Source organism: Microcebus murinus, chromosome 23 (assembly GCF_040939455.1).
Source record: "Microcebus murinus isolate Inina chromosome 23, M.murinus_Inina_mat1.0, whole genome shotgun sequence".
NCBI classification, from domain to species: Eukaryota; Metazoa; Chordata; class Mammalia; order Primates; family Cheirogaleidae; genus Microcebus; species Microcebus murinus.
In genome coordinates this window covers 11,554,692-11,571,156 of record NC_134126.1, presented here as the reverse complement: position 1 = coordinate 11,571,156, position 16,465 = coordinate 11,554,692, and the positions used below count along the sequence as shown (strand labels likewise).

The window sequence follows — 16,465 nt, the reverse complement described above, 5'->3', positions numbered from 1 at the left end:
CAATAATCAAACAATCTAAAAAAAGGTATAATTATCTGTTCAACTCTGGACTGCCCATTACAAAGAGATGGATTTATTACTGAGGTCCAAGGAACTAGAATCTCACACAAATCTTCCACTGATTTTGATAAGTGGACTTGGTATTTGCAAGTGCATAGATCCATTCTTACATATGTGACATCTGTCTCATTGAAGTGAGCAACAACATGATCTTCTGTCATGAGCACTGCACCAGACAACAGGAAACTTAGTCTCTGGACCTTGGGAAGTCATCTTGCAACCTTGAGTCTCTATATCTTTATGTATAAATGGAAAGCTTTTGAATAGATGTCCTAATTTGGGGGGTTTCCTTCTCTTGTTCTTATGAAAATATGCCATATATAATATGAATCAACTTTATATTCATATGGCATCAGCAGCACTATAGTACTAGTTAGAGAAATATCCATGATATGTCAGAAGTACATTTGTTAATCCTGGCAAGTGTTTATTATAAAATGTATTTCAAGTTCCCTTCATGTACCAAACTACTATAATACTTATCAGCCTTCTAAACTACTACTAGTATTGCTTGATGTGCTGGTGTGTTTTTTTCTTGTATACGTTTCTTTGATTCTTACATCCCTATTGTCTTCTAGTGCCACCAGCCATAGAAGGAGGAGATGAAACATCATACTTCATTGTGATGGTTAACAACTTACTGGAGCTAGATTGTCAAGTGACAGGCTCTCCCCCACCAACTATCATGTAAGGGTTTTGGTATGTCTTCTAAATACCTACCACTTTTTTATTTGAGTGTTTTAGAGCTATCTTGAAAGATGTTCTATATCATTAAAAAGTGATTGTAAACAATTATATTCTTTATATTCCTCTTTTAAAAGTCATATTCTATATTCAAGGCAGTTTCTACACACAGGACACCTAAATTTGCTCAAGTAGAGGAATTCTATTATACATTCTTATAAATTACATTTTCAGTTCATAGAGGCAGTCTATTGGGCAGTATTAGTGTCAGACTTTCTGAGGCACTAAAATATTTAACAAACTACTAAATAAAAAGTATACCAGACATCTCAGGTAAATAGAAGAAGTTAATGTACATTTACCAAGTCTTTTTCTTATTCTTTCATTTACAAAGCGTTTATTGAACATTTAAACTTTCATTTCCAAGGATGCTGTGGGATATGTAAAGGAATAATTAGTTGACTATGAGAATCAGATATATTCACACATGATTGATTATAAAACTAAATGGAAAGTGATAACGCATAAGAAAAGTAAAGATATAATACTATATGATTTCAGGATTTTATTTACAGGTGTTTTAAGTTTATGCATGTTTTGCTGGTTAATAGTATTTAGACATTTAAGTAAGAAATATTTAGGGACACTTGCCTCTTTTTGTAGCCTAAAATAGTAGAAGAATTAAGAACTCAATATATAGTTGTTGGGTTCCAACAATATGCCAACTTCTGAGTTAAGCCAGATTTCATTTTTTCTTCTTTTCCATTTACAATTTATTTTACAGGGTAAGCAAATAGGAAATTAGACAATACACAATAGGGAATATATCTATATACCTATATATCTATATACCTATATCTATATACCTATATATCTTCTAGGAAACTCCTTATTTAAAAATATATATTCAGGCTTCTTTTTGCCTTTTTCTACAGGTGGCTGAAAGATGGCCAGCTAATTGATGAAAGGGATGGATTCAAGATTTTACTAAATGGGCGCAAACTAATTATTGCTCAGGCTCAAGTGTCAGACACAGGCCTTTATCGGTGTGTGGCAACAAACACTGCTGGAGACCACAAGAAGGAATTTGAAGTGACTGTTCATGGTATGCTGAAGAAGAAACAGGAGTATTACATTTATAAATTAATTTGTGCATTGTTTTATTATCTAATTCAGATTGTATCTCAATAAGGTGGATAAATCTTGAGTTGTGGAAAGTAGTCTGAAAGACAGGAATTTGAGTCAAATAATGGCAAATTTTACTCACTTTACTGACATAGAGACTCAATCAAGAGGTATCATATGAATAAATTTGGGCAGAATTTAAATGTTAGGAAGTGTATTTTACATAAAATGCCAAGGTCTGGAGAATGAGACCAAATATTGATAAGATAGAAGAGGCAAGGAACAACTTCCAAGTAAAGGGGTTGTGTTAGCATTTAAGGGTTTAGCTAAAACAGGAGGGTCTGTGAATAGAGTAGTTTTCATAAATGGAAGCTGAGGATGTATTGCAGGATCCAGTGCACATAAGTGCATTCACAGGACTGGCACATGAGGGTTATAACCATTAATCTAATGACAGAAGCAACCCTTTGCCAGGGTATTATGTGTCTCTCTTGCCGGCAGCACTTGGGAAGGGGGGGCCTGGAAGCAGACACTAGAGAGCCCATTTGGAAGCCAGAAGAAGAAATTTCTAAGAATGTCGACTTCTTTCTTCCTCTGTCTCTGCGGACTATTTCTTTTTTGCTTTTTAGTCCCCTGTCCCATGATGGGACATACATAATCCTGTTTCTCAGTCTCCATTCCAATTCCTGAGGGAGGGAATTGGGCAGACCCAGCTTCAACCAAGTTCCCATCCTAAGTTCAGTCATCCTTGCTGGGGCAGTCATGTGGCACAAACACAGCTGGAGACTCACCCTGACTCCTGAGGTAGAGAAAGTGTGAGTCACTATAGATTGGGGAAACACACCAAAACACCACAAATATCAATACATTTTACTTATTCTTTGGTGAATTAGAGATCCATAGTTAAGAAATAAGTCATCTCTAAAATTGCTAAAAATTGTAAACTAAATGCATGGGATTAAATTATTTCATTGCTTGTTAAAATAGAAATTTTCTTTTTTGAAATTTTAAGGTTTCAGGTCCTTGAATATATATTTTTAAGTGTTTGATCCCAATCATGGTTTTCATTCCCTCCCTCCTGTCCTGAAATCTAGTTCCTCCAACAATCAAGTCCTCAGCCCTTTCTGAGAGAGCTGTGGTGAAACATAAGCCTGTCACTTTGCAGTGCATAGCCAATGGCATTCCAAATCCATCCATTACATGGTTAAAAGATGACCAACCTGTGAACACTGCCCAAGGAAACCTCAAAGTAAGTATAAATATTCCTGAACCTGAATTGAGAAAGCTACATAGATTTTCCTGGAAATATCACATTATTTTTTCTTCTTTGGGTGGAGGGGGGCTTTTATTTTATTTTTAATTGACGAATAATAGTTGTACATATTCATGGAGTATATAGTGATGTTTCAATACATATAATGTATAGTGTGTTCAGATCAGGGTAATTAGCATATACATCATCTCAAATATGTCTTTGTGTTGGGAACATTCAATATCCTCCTTCTAGCTATTTAGAACTATATAATATATTGTGTTAACTATAGTCATTCTACAGTGGTATAGAACACTAGGATTCATTCCTTCTGTCTAGCTGTAATTTTGTGTTCTTTAAAAAATCTATCTCTTCTCCCTACCCTGTTCTTTCTTAATTATAGATTTTCATTTTGGACAAATTTTACAGGAAATTTATTAAAAATACATGTTTTCCTTAGCATTTTTAAGAATTTAACTTAATACTTTGATTTGAAGAATAGAATTAAATAAAGACTAAATACCTTAACCGTGGTTGGTATTTTTATTATTTTGATTTATACCTGATTTAACTATTGAAAAACTGGTGTCTCATGCATGAATGTTTATCAGTAATAAGCCAACATATCTTCAATATGTTTGCCATAGGCTAAAATTAAGGTAAAGTCATATTTACATAAACTTAAGTGAAATAGGTCTTGAAAAACATTTTTTTAAACTAGTTTATAAGCTTTAAGAGGGCTAAGATTCAGTCTCTGAGAATAAATTCATTTCTGTATCCTTCATACTGAGTATAGTCCCTGGCATAAAACTGTATATCAATACATATTTGTTGAATTAGTAGATAGATAAATACATAGATAGGAAGAATATAGATTTCAAATCTAGATAATCTAAATTATACATTTAAAAAGCAGAATTAATAGATTTTGCTACTGGTATCAAATTAATTGACTAGTGTGCACTTGAATTTTACTTGTAGTAAGTTTTCCATAATGAGAGATGTATCACGTTCCTTTCCTAGTAGAAGTAAAGGATATCTGTTAATTAATTATTCCTGTTCCAAATCCAGTGGAACTAATCGCACACCTTAGTGCTAATGAAAGATTCAGTATGTAGCCTTCAAACATAGTGCAGGTAAACAATTGTTTACATGGAAGACAGACATTTATCACATTATCATACAAAAGTAGAACTGCAAACTATAATGAGTGATTTTAGGAGAAAATATAGAGAAGTATAAGAACATATAATGAGGAAAGCCTTTGAGCATGAGGAAAATTTATGGAGAAAGCCTTTGAGCACAGCTCTGTAGACCATATAGAAATTAAATGGGTGAATTAATGGAAGAGAACTAAGAAGAGTATTTCAGAGAAGATGTGCCTGGGCAAACAACATAAAGTCAAACAGCATGGCACCTCTTGAGGACCTGAAAGCAAGCCAGAGGGCTGAGGAAGACAGATGGAGAGGTGGTTAGAGATTAGAGACCAGGAAAGGACACACTTAAGTAAGGTTAATGATTTCATTTTTTAAGGTAATGAGAGGCCTTTGAAGAGTTTTAAGAGAGGCGTGACATGATCAAGTTTGCATTTTAAGTAGTTACTCAGACCCTTTCCAAAGAGGTAAATTGGAAAAGCCAAGAGTAGATGTGTAGAAACCAGTTAGTATTTATTTACATTTGTCTATGAGAAGGAAAAGATAGAAATTTGAACTCAGATGCTAGCCATGGAGATGAGAATACTTGAATAGAGTTGAGAGCTATTTATTAGTTAAACCACTGGAGGTTGGTGAAGGATTGTTTATGAAAGGTGAGGGAGAGGGGTGCATCAAGGAAGATCCCGGTTAATCCAGCCTGCATAACTGAGTGGCTAGTGTGGCCATCCAGTGAGACAGGTGACTCTTGAGGAGGACAAATTTGAGGGGAAAAAAAACTGTAATTTGAGTTTTAAATTTTGGGGGGTTGAAGTGACTTTGAGATAAACTAGTGGAGATGTTAGTAGATCATTGAATATATGGTTCTGGAGCTCAGAAGAGAGGTCTGGCTGGCGATATTGGCACATGGATAATATTTGAGACCATGAGCATGGATGAGTTAATCCAAAGAGGGATAAAGAGAAAGAAGACAAAGGAGAAAAGACTGACCCACTTCAGAGCTTTAAGAGATTATGGCATGTAGAGGCCATGTGTAATTGTCCAGAGACATGTATATAAATGTATGGATGTGTTTATTATAGTAGGGATGGAGAATCGGTTAAGAGGTAGTTTACATGGGAGAGTTTGGAGAGAAGGTCATTTGGGGTCAGAATGTGGTGAGCCTGGAGAGCTGTGCTGAGTTTTGATTTCATTCCGGTCAGGATGGGGAGCCATGAATGAGCATTGAAGGGGTACTGGTAAAAGGATCAAATTTGCATTTTCAACAACTTATTCTGGTGACAGTATGCAAGATAGATTAACGGTGAGGTTGGAGACACTGGAACATCAATTAAGAAGCTATTATAATCCCACAGTGGCTGTGGAAATGTAAAACAGGGGATCTTAGAAGCATACAAGGACATGATTAATGGGAGTTGTAATGGACTCCAAAACCCAGATGACTGGAAAGATAGTGGGTGCCATTAAACAAGATTGGGAACATTCAGTGAGAAGTAAGTTTTAGAGATAGGTTTATGAGCTTAGTTTTAGATATGGTGAATTTGAGGTACTAACCTGTCCATCATGTATCTGAAACTACAAGTAGGGAGAAGCTCAGGGGAGAAGTTGAGGCTAAAGCTGTAAATTTAGGGGTATGCATAAGGGTTTTTAATTGATGCCATGGGTTTGAATGAAAACTATCAAGAGAGGCGTGTTCCCTGCTGTGGGACAAGAAGAGGAAGCAGATTATGTAAAGACATCTTCTAAGACGGAGAATAAGAACTGAGAGAATCCTTATCTACACCCAGAAAGTAGAGGGTTTCAAGGAGTGGGTAGTCAACTATGCCAAATGCTATAGATGGTGGAAGAGAGTATGAGCTTACTACATAGGCTGCCGGACATTGTGACTGGAAGTTACTTGTAACTTCTGAACAATCAGTTTCAAAGAATAATCTCTGAATCTCCAGTTTCAAAGTGGTGGAGTCCAGATGCAATAGGTTTACAAGGGAAATAAGGAAAAACAGTCAGGAAGAAATTTCTCTGTATTTTTATTATTCATATTTGAAAATTTTATTGTTTTTCTGGCCCCCCTGACCATTTAATCAAAAAAGATTATTGTTTAAAAACTATTTATGAAGTGTTATATAAATGTGCCATGTTTTTTTTTTGAATAGCTTAAATTTTCATCACACACTTCATAGTTCAGTGCTAAAGTCTTTTTATTCAGTGGAGTTTTATGACTATACCAGCAGTCTGGCCTTAGGTTATTTTATTTTGTGTTTTCCAATGAATAAGAAAAGCAACTTAGTCTATTTTCTTGTGGATGATGAAGTGATCTGGCTCTTATCTATCAGAAGATAATTAGGAAATTGGCATGAAAATATAATTAGATATTATCAATTTAAGTGAATTTTTCTATCTCAGTGAATGTTTTCAAGCCCAAGTATGAAGTACAGAATTCTTGCATGCTTTCTTCTCCCAATTAGATACAGTCTTCTGGTCGAGTTCTACAAATTGCCAAAGCCCTGTTGGAAGATGCTGGCAGATACACATGCGTGGCCACCAATGCAGCTGGAGAAGCACAACAGCACATTCAGCTGCATGTGCATGGTAAGGTAGTTTCCACATCTTAACAAAAGAATATTTCTGTGGCTTTTTTTTTTATCTTAGTGGACTCCTTTTTATTAAAATACAGTATAAAATAATTAAGCATTTATGTTAGTCTTTATGAAAAACTAGGGTTTTTTTTTTTACATTACTATAATTATAGCTGCTCATATTAGGAACTTCTGTTTTCAGGTTTTCAAATAAGATGTGCTGAAGCCCATAAAAATACAAAAAAAAAATACTCTATCCTGTGTTTTAAATTATCTGTATTCTGTTAACTTATAACTTTCTATAGATGGCTTTTGTTGAAAAAGACAGAAGTTGCACCATCATTTTTTAGTCTTGACTGTGATTTTCACACCTGCCTGTGAGAGGGATTTTGTGAGTAGAAGCTATCCTTGGCTCAAGATCTTCTCCTGTGTGCTTGAATAAAATCTTTGGGTGGTCATGGAGCACCTCATTAATATTATAGCTTCACAGTAAATTTGAAAGACTATACGACCTTGAATGTAAGTCTTCAGATCTCTAGAGGCTCATCAGAAAAGGCCAAGAATTGGAGGCTTGGACTTCCCTAATTCAGCCAGGATAGTTACAGAAAGCTGTTCAAGATTTCCATGTACACATTATTCATTTTCACTAATTAATATGATTGCTTGCTCAACCTTTATTCATTTAATCATTCATTCATATGTTCACTCTGTATTTAGTGAGGAATTTAACCTAGAATAATGCCCTAGCACTTAGCTTAATTCCATGTAGATAGTAGGTAGTCAAAAAATAATTAAAGAAATGAGAGAGTAAATACTGAAAAAGTTTGAAGTGGATATTGAATCATTCTAATTTGCTTTTTTGCATATTTTCTTTTATTTGAATAAGTTAAAAGAGTAAGATCATCAGTTTCCTAAATGTTTCCAATAAAACAATTTATTCTTTTCCCAGTCTTCCAAATATAAACACCTAATTTATGGATGGCTACACACACAAACAATGTGAGCCTTTATTCTTTCACTGAATAATTAATTATAAGACCAATATCTGAATATAATCATTTTGGAATTGTCACACTGTGCTTGGGAGGTCGGGGACAGGCCGACCCTGCTCTCCTGTAGGTTGCCTTGCATTTGTCTTGTTCCTCGTAAAGCCATTTATCTCTTCCTAATACTCTTTGACAGCCAACTCTGGCATCTACTCAGATGTCTATGCCATCTAGAGTATGCTGAGAGCAAACTTTCTCTCCTCTTTCCTATTTCCCTGCCCTCAGACTCCTTCTCTTCTCTTTATACAAACTGTTTATTTTCCCTCTCCCATCAATTTCAGTTCTTACCTGGCCTCTACTTTGACCAAGAGAAAACAGTTAAGTGGGATACCATGGTACGGTGCAATCATCTCAGGCACTGGAGTCCGGCCAATTTTGGCTTAATTTCTGTGGAATACATGATGTAAACCACTCAATTTCTCTGAGTATCTAACTTCCACAGTGGTTTTGAGGGTTAGAGATAATAGGTGTAAAACATCTCCCACTTCATAGACATGTAATAAATGGTAGCAGTTTACTTTTCTCACTTCTACTCTATGAGATGTTAGCAAAAAGATGGATGTTTTGTTCTCTAGACTGGCTTAAAATACTTAAATGAAGGCTCTATAATGAAAAACAGAGCATATGTCTCCAGGAGTGGGACATATCTGCCTAGAAAAGGGGCTCTTAAACATCACTGTTCATAAAAGTCATACATGTTACATATTAAAAATACAGCTTCCTGTATTAAAAATACAGTCCCAAATATCCTGAAATAACATCTCTGATGCAGGTGGTCTGTGAGCCAGTATTTGGAGAAACATTGGCCCAGACACTAAAGACTGGCCTTGAGACTTGCCAATGTAGTCAAGAATGACTGAAAACTAGAGTCCGTGAAAGAAATCAAGTATCCCATTAAGTAAAGAGCAACCATGGAAGAGAAAAAGCAGAATTGGTAGCTAAGAAAACACAAGTCTGTAAACCTACGATCTGAATATTTGTAACAAAATGTTTTTGGCAGGATATGCAGTTAGGGTGCACCTCTACATGGAAAATCATCACAGAGAAGGGAATCGGGCTGAAACACATCTGGGTTAATGTGAAAAGAAAGAGAAACAGAAGGTTAGTCATTGTAATGGTTGTTAAAAATTGCCAAATCAGAGCAGGAATTTAAAACAATCTTTTTTGTACAAATCAGAATGGAAGATATAGTATCTTAAAACATTTCATTTAATATGATCTTGCCTTGCAAGATAACAGTTCATCTCCCCGACAGAATAGATGATGAAGTAAACTAATCTAATACTAATTATGATCAGCCTGAGGAAGTCTTTGGCTAAGTGCATGTGACTAGAATCTGGACAAAAAGCTGGCATATTGTCTTGACACTCATGATGGCAACATCATGTTGGATGCATGAGGCTCCAAACTTGACTTTGTCCTCCTTAATACTTATATTAACAACTTTAGTGATAATTGGAGATGCTTTAAAAAAGTGTAGGAATTTCTAAGACATTGGTTGATGATACACATCAAAAAGACCTCAGCAGTTAAAATGACAAGTTAATATGATGTGAAAAACTACATAACAATAAGATATGAAAAGTGCAGCTTAAAGACAACACACATTGAAATACTTGAGTATTTGGATTTAGTTACTGTAGATATGAGAATTCAGTTTTATAAAAATCTAATCAATCTTAGATTCTAGGTAGTAGTAGAAGTATAGTATGAGGAACAAGAGAGGAACTAGTCCTGTTAATAATACTCTTGCTCTTTGAAAGCTTCCAAAGTATTGCATCCAATTTTGGTGCTATTTATTAGAAGGGCATTGAAAAAATCTATAAGGAAGTAATCATCATTTAATTAGGTCAGTTATTAATTTATTTAACCAATTTTATACTTATTTTCAAGTTAGGATTTGTTTTAATCCAATCTTTATTGATAGATAACAGATTCAGCAAATATGCATTTGCTACAGTTTTCATCCAAAAATGTTCGATCCTAAAATACTCAGCATTACTATTATTTAATACTTTACTTTCTTATAAAAAGACCTTAGATACTACCATTCTTTTAATCATAACAAAAAGATGTTTCCAAAAGCTGCAGGAAGGGTGCACCATCTTCTGGACTAGAAGACCAATTCATGAGAAGAGGAGCATTCTCATGGGGCTTTCCAGTGGGGAGTTCTGTATAATATAAAAGGCAGGAGCCCTCAGTAGGTGGTCTTTTTTGATCATAAAAGTTTCATAATTCTGGAAGTTTTTATTTTCTAGACCAAACTACAAAATTGTATCTAAACCTCAAATATTTGCCAGTGAGGCAGATGTTTCCATGAGCAAATGATTATTTGGGGTCTAATAGTTCAAACATTCATTTTATCTGCACATAATTATTTCCTAGGAAAAAATAAACCAAGGCAATGTGTCCAGAAGAAGTAGAATGTTGTGGTTAAAAGTATGAGCTTGGAATTTGCGTTCCTACCCACTGCCAATTAATACTTGCAGGACATTGTGCTTAGATATTAACTTTGTAAAAGCTTAGATTCCTCATCTGCAAAATGGGAAGGACAGTTATAACACACCACATTCATAGAAGTTGTGTGAGGATTAAATAAAAGAATACACCTGAAAATCTTTGCCCAGTGCCTGGCTCCTAGTCAACATCTGGAAAGGGTAGCATGAAGACTGTTTTGGCAAAACACATATTTGACATTTGGCCCTTCTCACTGCACCATTTTGACAAATATATCTAAAGTCGTCCTGCCTTTACTATTGGCCAGGAACCCTTTTGTGTCTTTATTAGTAGTCTGGCAAAAGCATTAGTAGAGCACCCCTCATTTTTATTTTTTGAAAGTATTTGCTTGGCTAACATCTGCTAACACCTACTCAAAAAAGGTTTCTCTGTCGTTCCTGTGTTTTGTTTAATATAGTTCACTTGTGGCCTAAAGGAGACTTGGGAATGTTGTAAGGAATTTTTTTTCTTGGATAATTTCATTCAAGACTGAAATTAGTACACTATCTTCTTGATATCAATTAATTTATTCCTCAGTATTTCATAATTTCAGTGGATAGGGATTATTAACTCACCAAAATCACTTTTGGATAAATTACATATTAATTAAAATTTAACCAGGATTTAAAAGAGTCCATTCATGCCCTAAGACCGCAGTCCCCAACCCCCGGGCTGTGGACCAGTACCAGTCTGTGGCCTGTTGGGAACTGGGCGGCACAGCAAGAGATGAGCGGCAGGTGAGCAGTGGGCAAGCGAGTGAAGCTTCTGTATTTACAGCTGCTCCCCATGGCTCACATCACTGCATAGCTCCGCCACCTGTCAGATCAGTGATGGCATTAGAGTCTCATAGGAGCCTGAACTCTACTGTCAACTGTGCATGCGAGGGATCTACATTGCACGCTCCTTATGAGAATCTAATGCCTGATGATCTGAGGTGGAGCTGAGGCGGTGATGCTAGTGCAGGGAGCAGCTGCAAATACAGATTATCGTTAGCAGAGAGGTGTGACTGCACAATAATGTGATGTGCTTGAATCATCCCAAAACCATCCCACCTGCTGATCTGTGGAAAAATTGTCTTCCATGAAACTAGTCCTTGGTGCCAAAAAGGTTGGGGACCCTGCCCTAAGTAGTTAAAGTAATGGTAGAATATAGCTCACTGTTTGTCATGAAGAAGGTATTGTGGTTTTGGCATGATATGTACATTCAGTTTTTGGAAGAAGGGAAGAAACCAATAAATTGAGTGGAATTTAACCTCCTGTTTGGAGAATACAGGCATCTTATTGTTAAAGATATTGTTACCTTACTAATCCTCTGTTTAGAGCAATGTTTTCCTAAATTCAGGACAATCTATTTAAATGCTAGAGGGGAATAATAGAATTTATATTTGTATTTACTTTTTTGACTTCAAAATGAGAAAGAAGTTTTCTTATAGTTATTGTGTGGGCTAACATCGGAACTCTCTTTCTGTGTCTGGATGCTTGGGACATTGAACCATCACAGGCTTTTGTAGGCAGAATTGTAATTTTCTGGCAAATAATTCCCCCAAATTTTAGTAGGTTTCCAATCCATTTGTTTCTTGTCTGTCCCATGTGCTAGTAACCAAACCTAAATAACTTCTCTGTGCAGATGTCTTTAGTCTTCAGCTTTCCTCTTTTAGCTACTTTATCCTGTTTTGACATTTCCAAAACATGTTTTAAATGATGGCTACCTTGGGGACACCTGAAATTATTGGCTAAGTTAACACCCTTATGCTTGCTAGGTCTGGCTGAGAGGACTTAATGGAAGACATTAAAAAAAAAACTTCAAGCAATAATTTTTATCTCTTTGGAGTAGAAAAAGCAATTGGCTTTTTTCCCCAACCCTCTGAAACTATAAATTAAAATTATGTTGAAATACAATGAACAGAAAATCAGACTATCGAATTTTTTTTAATTTCAGCTTATTATGGGGGTACAAATGTTTAGGTTACATGTGTTGCCTTCCCCCTCTTCCTGGAGTCAGAGCTTCAAGGTCAGTTATGGCCACTCCATGATCCTCTGATTATTTTTTCAGTGAAACATTTAAAATTATGATCTTGTTATCATTCACATGCATATCACAAATATAATTCACATACTAGAAAACTCACCCTTTTAGAATGTACAATTTGGTGATTTTTAATATATTTACAAAGTTTTATATTTATATTTAAAAATATATTAAAATATATTTTAATATATTTACAAAGTTTTATAACCATCACCCCTAACTCACTCCACAGTTCCACTAATTCTAATTTGTCACCCCAAAAGAAACCCCATTACCATTAGCATTCGATTTCCATTCCCCATTTCCCAGGCTCTGGCAACAAAGCTAATCTATTTTCAGCCTCTATGTGTCTATTCTTGACATTTATATAAATGAAATCATACAATATGTGGCATTTCATGTTTAGCTTCTTTCATTTAGCATGTTTTCAAGATTCATCCAAAATATTAATAGCATTGTATCAGTATTTCATTCCTTTCTATGGATAAATAATTTTCCATTGTATGGATATACTACATTTTGTTTATCCACCCATTAGTTGAAGGACAGTTGGATTATTTCTACTTTCTGGCTGTTACAAATAATGCTGCTGCTGTGTATTCATGTACAAATATTTTTGTGGACATGTTTTATTCCACTTTTGTATATATCTAGGAATGGAATTGCTGAAGAATGTGGCAACTGTATGTTTAACTTTTTGAGGAACTGCCATACTTCCCTAAAGTGGCTGCAGCATTTTACATTATCATCAACAATATATGAGGCTTCAAATTTCCAAACATTCTTGCCAACATTTTTTATTGACTATCTTCTTGATTACAGATGTGAAATGATATCTCATTGTGGTTTTGATTTATGTTCCCTTAGTGACTAAGATATTGAGCATCTTTTCAGAGGCCTGTTGGTTATTTGTGTATCTTCTTTGGAGAAACATCTATTGATACTGTTTGCCCATTTAAAAAATTGGATTGTCTTTATTGTTGCATTGTAAATGTTCAATTTCACTTTCAGTTATTTTAAAATACACAATAAATTCTTGTTAACTATTGTCATCCTGTTGTGCTACTGAATACTAGATCTTATTCATTCTATCTAACTCTATTTTTATGTCCACTAACCATACCCTCTATAGACCCTCTTCCCCATTACGCTTCCTAGTCTCCAGTAACCATCATTCTACTCTCTATTTCCATGGATACAATTGTTTTTTATCTCCTACATGTGAGTGAGAACATGCAATATTTGTCTTTCGGTGCCTAGCTTATTTCACATAATAAAATGTCCTCCAGTCCAGTTCCATCTATATTCTTGCAAATGACAGGATTTAATTCTTTTTATAGCTGAATAATATTTCATTATGCATATGTACCACATTTTCTTTATCCATTCATCCACTGATGGACACTCTTTTATTTTTGTTTTTTGACACAACTGTAAATAGAACTGTTTTCTCAATTTCATTTTTGGATTTTTTATTGATATTGTATAAAAATACACATGATTTTTGTGTATTGACACTGTATCCTACAACCTTGCTGAGCTCATTTATTACTTGATAGATTTTTGTGGATTCCATACGCTATTCTATTTACAAAATCATATTATCTGCATATACTTACTTTCCTTTCCTTTCCAATCTGTATGGCATTTATATCTTTCTCTTTCCTAATTGCCCTGACCAGTACAATATTGAATAGAAATAGGGAGAGTGATACCTTTATCTTGTTCCCAGTATTAGGAAAAGGTTTTAAGTTTTTCACCATTAGGTAGTGATGTTAGCTGTGGCTTTTCTGTAGATAGACTTTATCGGGTTGAAGAAGTTCCCCTTTATTCCTAGTCTGTTGAGTATTTTTAATCATAGAAGGTTTGGATTTTGTCAGATGCTTGCTCTACATGTATTGAGATGATTGAATGCTTTCTGTATTTTATTTTACTAATATAGTATTCTACCTTAATTGATTATCATAAATTAAACCAACCCTACCTTCCTGGGATAAGTCCCTCTTAGTCATGGTGCACAATTAGTTTAGTATTTGCAGGATTCAGGTTACTAGTAATTCTATGATGATTTTTCTGATCTATAGCATCCTTTTATTGGATGTTTCTGTCAGGTTTTGTTATCATGGTGAAGCCAGTATCAAAGACTGATTTGAAAAATATTTTCTCCCTTCTGTGTTTTGGAAGAGTTTGTGAATAATTGGTATTAATTCTTCTTTAAACATTTGGTAAGATTCATCAATAAGGCCATGTTGTCCTATTATTTTCTTTGTGGAAAGTTTTTGATTATTCATTCAACTTCCTTATTTCTACAGGTCTATTCATATTTTCCATTTCATCTTGAGTCAGTTTCAGCAGTTTGTATCTTCCTAAGAATTTTTTTGTTTCATTGAGATTATCTAATTTGCTGACATGCTATTGTTTATAGTTCCTTTATAGTCTTTTTTATTTTGTAAGGTTGCTATTAACTCCTCTTTCATTCCTGATTGTAGTAATTTGGTCTTCTCTCATTTGTTTGTCATGGTCAGGTTTGCTAAAAACTCTTTTCCATTTTCTATCTTTTCAAAGAACTAGGTTTGGGTTTCATTGATTTTTTTCCTATAGTTTTTCTATTTTCTATTTAATTTATGTTTGCTCTAAGATTTATTATTTTCTTCCTTTTGCTTGCCTTGGGTTTAGTTTACTTTTTTCCCAGTTTATTAAAGTTATTGATTTGAGATCTTTTTTAATATAGATGTTTACAGTTATAAATTTCACTCTAAGTTCTGCTTTATGTGCATCTCATAAGTTTTGGCATGTTCTTTTTGTTTTCATTCATGTCAAAATATTATATATATTTCATATTGTATCATGTGATCTCTTCTTTGACCAGTTACTTAAGAGTGTGTTACTTAATTTCCACGTATTTTGAAGTCTCCTGATTTTCTTTTATTATTGATTTTTTAATTTTATTTCATTTATATGGTTTTAGTCCTTTTAAATGTATCAAGAGTTGTTTTATAGCCTTACATATGGTCTATCCTTAAGAATGTTACATGTGCATTTGAGAATGTTTTTTCTGCTGTTGTTGAGTGGATGTTCTCTGTGTGCCCATTGGTTTATAGCAGACATCCTCAAACTACAGCCCGAGGGCCACATGCAGCCCTCTGAGGACATTTATCCAGCCTGCAGGGTGTTTTTGCCACTGCTGCCTGTCCTGCTTAGCAGCCAACTCGTCCCAGGCCCACAGTGTGCATGTGTGGAATGTGTGCCGCCGCACTCTCCAACAGCCCTTCAACAGTCTGAGGGATAGTGAACTGGCCCCCTGTTTAAAAAGTTTGAGGACCCCTGGTTTATAGCATTGTACAAGCCTTCTATTTGCTTGTTGATTTTCTGGATACTTGTTCTATCCATTATTGAAATAGGATATTGAAGTCACCAACTTTTATTGTTGAATTCTGTATTTCTCCTTTGAGTTTGTCAGTTTTTGTTCCCTGTATATAGGGGCTTTGTTATTATGTACATATATGTTTATAATTGATATGTCTTGATGAATTGACCCTTTATATTATTTTTAAAAGTCCTACTTTGCTGCTAGTAACAATTTTTGTCTTGACGTCTATTTTGTTTGATATTAATATAGCCTCTCCAGTTCTTTTTATGTTACTATTTGCATCACATTTCTTTTCCCATTTACTTTCAATCTAATTGTGTTTTTGAATCTAAAGTATATTACTTGGGTGCAACACAAAGTTGGATAATTTTTTTAATGAATTATGCCAATCTCTGCCTTTTGATTGGAACATTTAACCATTTACATTTAGTGTAATTACTGATTTTGTTGAATTTATGTCTGTCATTTGTTGTTTTTTAAATATTTATATCATTTTTTGTTTTGCTGTTTCTTCATTGCTCATATTTTCTTGTGTGCCATTTTACTTCCATTGTTGGTTCTTTAAAAAAATTTTTTAGTTTTATATTTAGTGGTTGTTCTAAGGATCACAATTAGCATCCTAATTAATAATAATATAGTTTAGATTTATATTAATTTAATTTCAATAATATGCAAAT

The 16,465-nt window shown here is 34.5% G+C and overlaps 1 protein-coding gene across 1 annotated transcript in view; it reads left to right on the top strand.

The window, feature by feature from the left end:
• Positions 1-16,465, top strand: part of HMCN1 (hemicentin 1) — a 447,089-nt gene that overhangs the window by 280,589 nt on the left and 150,035 nt on the right. Inside the window, exons 33-36 of the mRNA XM_012736423.2 lie at positions 639-747; positions 1,680-1,849; positions 2,964-3,118; positions 6,738-6,861. Coding sequence (XP_012591877.2) covers positions 639-747; positions 1,680-1,849; positions 2,964-3,118; positions 6,738-6,861 — 558 coding nt within the window. The remainder of the gene's footprint in view (positions 1-638; positions 748-1,679; positions 1,850-2,963; positions 3,119-6,737; positions 6,862-16,465) is intronic.